Source organism: Nansenia antarctica, assembly GCF_963989245.1.
Source record: "Nansenia antarctica genome assembly, chromosome: 9".
Classification (NCBI taxonomy): domain Eukaryota; kingdom Metazoa; phylum Chordata; class Actinopteri; order Argentiniformes; family Microstomatidae; genus Nansenia; species Nansenia antarctica.
This window is the reverse complement of record NC_137679.1, coordinates 44709606-44712105: the sequence shown is the minus strand read 5'-3', so window position 1 is coordinate 44712105 and position 2500 is coordinate 44709606. Positions and strand designations below refer to the sequence as shown.

Genomic DNA, 2500 nt, shown 5'->3' with positions numbered 1-2500 from the left:
ATTAACCCCTCCTCTTCCTGTATGTATGATGGTATTAACCCCTCCTCTTCCTGTACGATGGTATTAACCCCTCCTCTTCCTGTATGTATGATGGTATTAACCCCTCCTCTTCCTGTACGATGGTATTAACCCCTCCTCTTCCTGTATGTATGATGGTATTAACCCCTCCTCTTCCTGTATGTATGATGGTATTAACCCCTCCTCTTCCTGTATGTATGATGGTATTAACCCCTCCTCTTCCTGTATGTATGATGGTATTAACCCCTCCCCTTCCTGTACGATGGTATTAACCCCTCCTCTTCCTGTATGTATGATGGTATTAACCCCTCCTCTTCCTGTATGTATGATGGTATTAACCCCTCCTCTTCCTGTATGTACGATGGTATTAACCCCTCCTCTTCCTGTATGTACGATGGTATTAACCCCTCCTCTTCCTGTATGTATGATGGTATTAACCCCTCCTCTTCCTGTATGTATGATGGTATTAACCCCTCCTCTTCCTGTATGTATGATGGTATTAACCCCTCCTCTTCCTGTATGTATGATGGTATTAACCCCTCCTCTTCCTGTATGTATGATGGTATTAACTCCTCCTCTTCCTGTATGTATGATGGTATTAACTCCTCCCCTTCCTGTATGTATGATGGTATTAACCCCTCCCCTTCCTGTATGTATGATGGTATTAACCCCTCCCCTTCCTGCAGGATCGTGGACAACATGCCAGTCACGTGGTGTTATGACGTGGAGGACGGTCAGAAGTTCTGTAATCCGGGCTTCCCTATTGGCTGCTACGTGACGGACCTGGGCCGCGCCAAGGACGCCTGCGTGGTCAACGTGAGTCAGGCTCCGCCCCCGGCCCCGCCCACAGCCCCTCCTACCCCACAGCCCCTCCCCTCCCACAGCCCCTCCCCTCCCACAGCCCCTCCCACAGCCCCTCCCACAGCCCCTCCCCTCCCACAGCCCCTCCCACAGCCCCTCCCACAGCCCCTCCCACGGCCCCTCCCCTCCCACAGCCCCTCCCACAGCCCCTCCCCTCCCACAGCCCCTCCCACGGCCCCTCCCCTCCCACAGCCCCTCCCACAGCCCCTCCCCTCCCACAGCCCCTCCCACAGCCCCTCCCACAGCCCCTCCCCTCCCACAGCCCCTCCCCTCCCACAGCCTCTCCCACAGCCCCTCCCCTTCCACAGCCCCTCCCCTTCCACAGCCCCTCCCCTCCCACAGCCCCTCCCCTCCCACAGCCCCTCCCACAGCCCCTCCCACAGCCCCTCCCCTCCCACAGCCCCTCCCCTCCCACAGCCTCTCCCACAGCCCCTCCCCTTCCACAGCCCCTCCCCTTCCACAGCCCCTCCCCTTCCACAGCCCCTCCCCTCCCACAGCCTCTCCCACAGCCCCTCCCCTCCCACAGACCCTCCCACAGACCCTCCCACAGACCCTCCCACAGCCCCTCCCCTCCCACGGCCCCTCCCACAGCCCCTCCCCTCCCACAGCCCCTCCCACAGCCCCTCCCCTCCCACAGCCCCTCCCCTCCCACAGCCCCTCCCACAGCCCCTCCCACAGCCCCTCCCACAGCCCCTCCCACAGCCCCTCCCCTCCCACGGCCCCTCCCACAGACCCTCCCACAGCCCCACCCCTCCCACAGACCCTCCCACAGCCCCTCCCACAGCCCCTCCCCTCCCACGGCCCCTCCCACAGACCCTCCCACAGACCCTCCCACAGACCCTCCCACAGCCCCTCCCCTCCCACGGCCCCTCCCACAGACCCTCCCACAGCCCCTCCCCTCCCACAGACCCTCCCACAGCCCCTCCCCTCCCACAGACCCTCCCACAGACCCTCCCACAGACCCTCCCACAGACCCTCCGACAGTTTAACTGAAGGATAACTGATGGGATGAGTGTGATTGGCTGATGATACCGGACAGAGAAAAGATCTCAATCTTGTATTCTTGCTGAATGTGTGTGTGTGTGTGTGTGTATGACCCTGTGTGTGTGTGTGTGTGTATGACCCTGTGTGTGTGTGTGTGTGTAGTCAGAGTTCAAGGAGAAGGACACCTTCTACATCTTCAACCACGTTGACATCACCATCCTGTACCACGTGGTGGAGGCGGAGGCCGCCGGGGCGCGGCTGGTCGCTGCCAAGATGGAGCCCAAGAGGTAGGGGGGCGGAGTCAGGAGGCAGGGGGGCGGAGTCAGGAGGCGGAGTCAGGAGGTAGGGGGGCGGAGTCAGGAGGTAGGGGGGCGGAGTCAGGAGGTAGGGGGGGTGGAGTCAGGAGGTAGGTGGGGGCGGAGTCAGGAGGTAGGGGGGGTGGAGTCAGGAGGTAGGGGTGCGGAGTCAGGAGGTAGGGGGGCGGAGTCAGGAGGAAGGGGGGGCGGAGTCAGGAGGTAGGGGGCGGAGTCAGGAGGTAGGGGTGGAGTCAGGAGGTAGGGGGGCGGAGGCAAGGGGGCGGAGTCAGGAGGTAGGGGGGTGGAGTCCGGAGGTAGGGGGGGCGGAGTCAGGAGGCAGG

The 2500-nt window shown here is 61.8% G+C and overlaps 1 protein-coding gene across 1 annotated transcript in view; it reads left to right on the top strand.

The window, feature by feature from the left end:
* Window positions 1-2500, top strand: part of tm9sf2 (transmembrane 9 superfamily member 2) — a 23075-nt gene that overhangs the window by 9387 nt on the left and 11188 nt on the right. The window contains exons 5-6 of the mRNA XM_080538778.1: window positions 705-834; window positions 2026-2150. Coding sequence (XP_080394904.1) covers window positions 705-834; window positions 2026-2150 — 255 coding nt within the window. The remainder of the gene's footprint in view (window positions 1-704; window positions 835-2025; window positions 2151-2500) is intronic.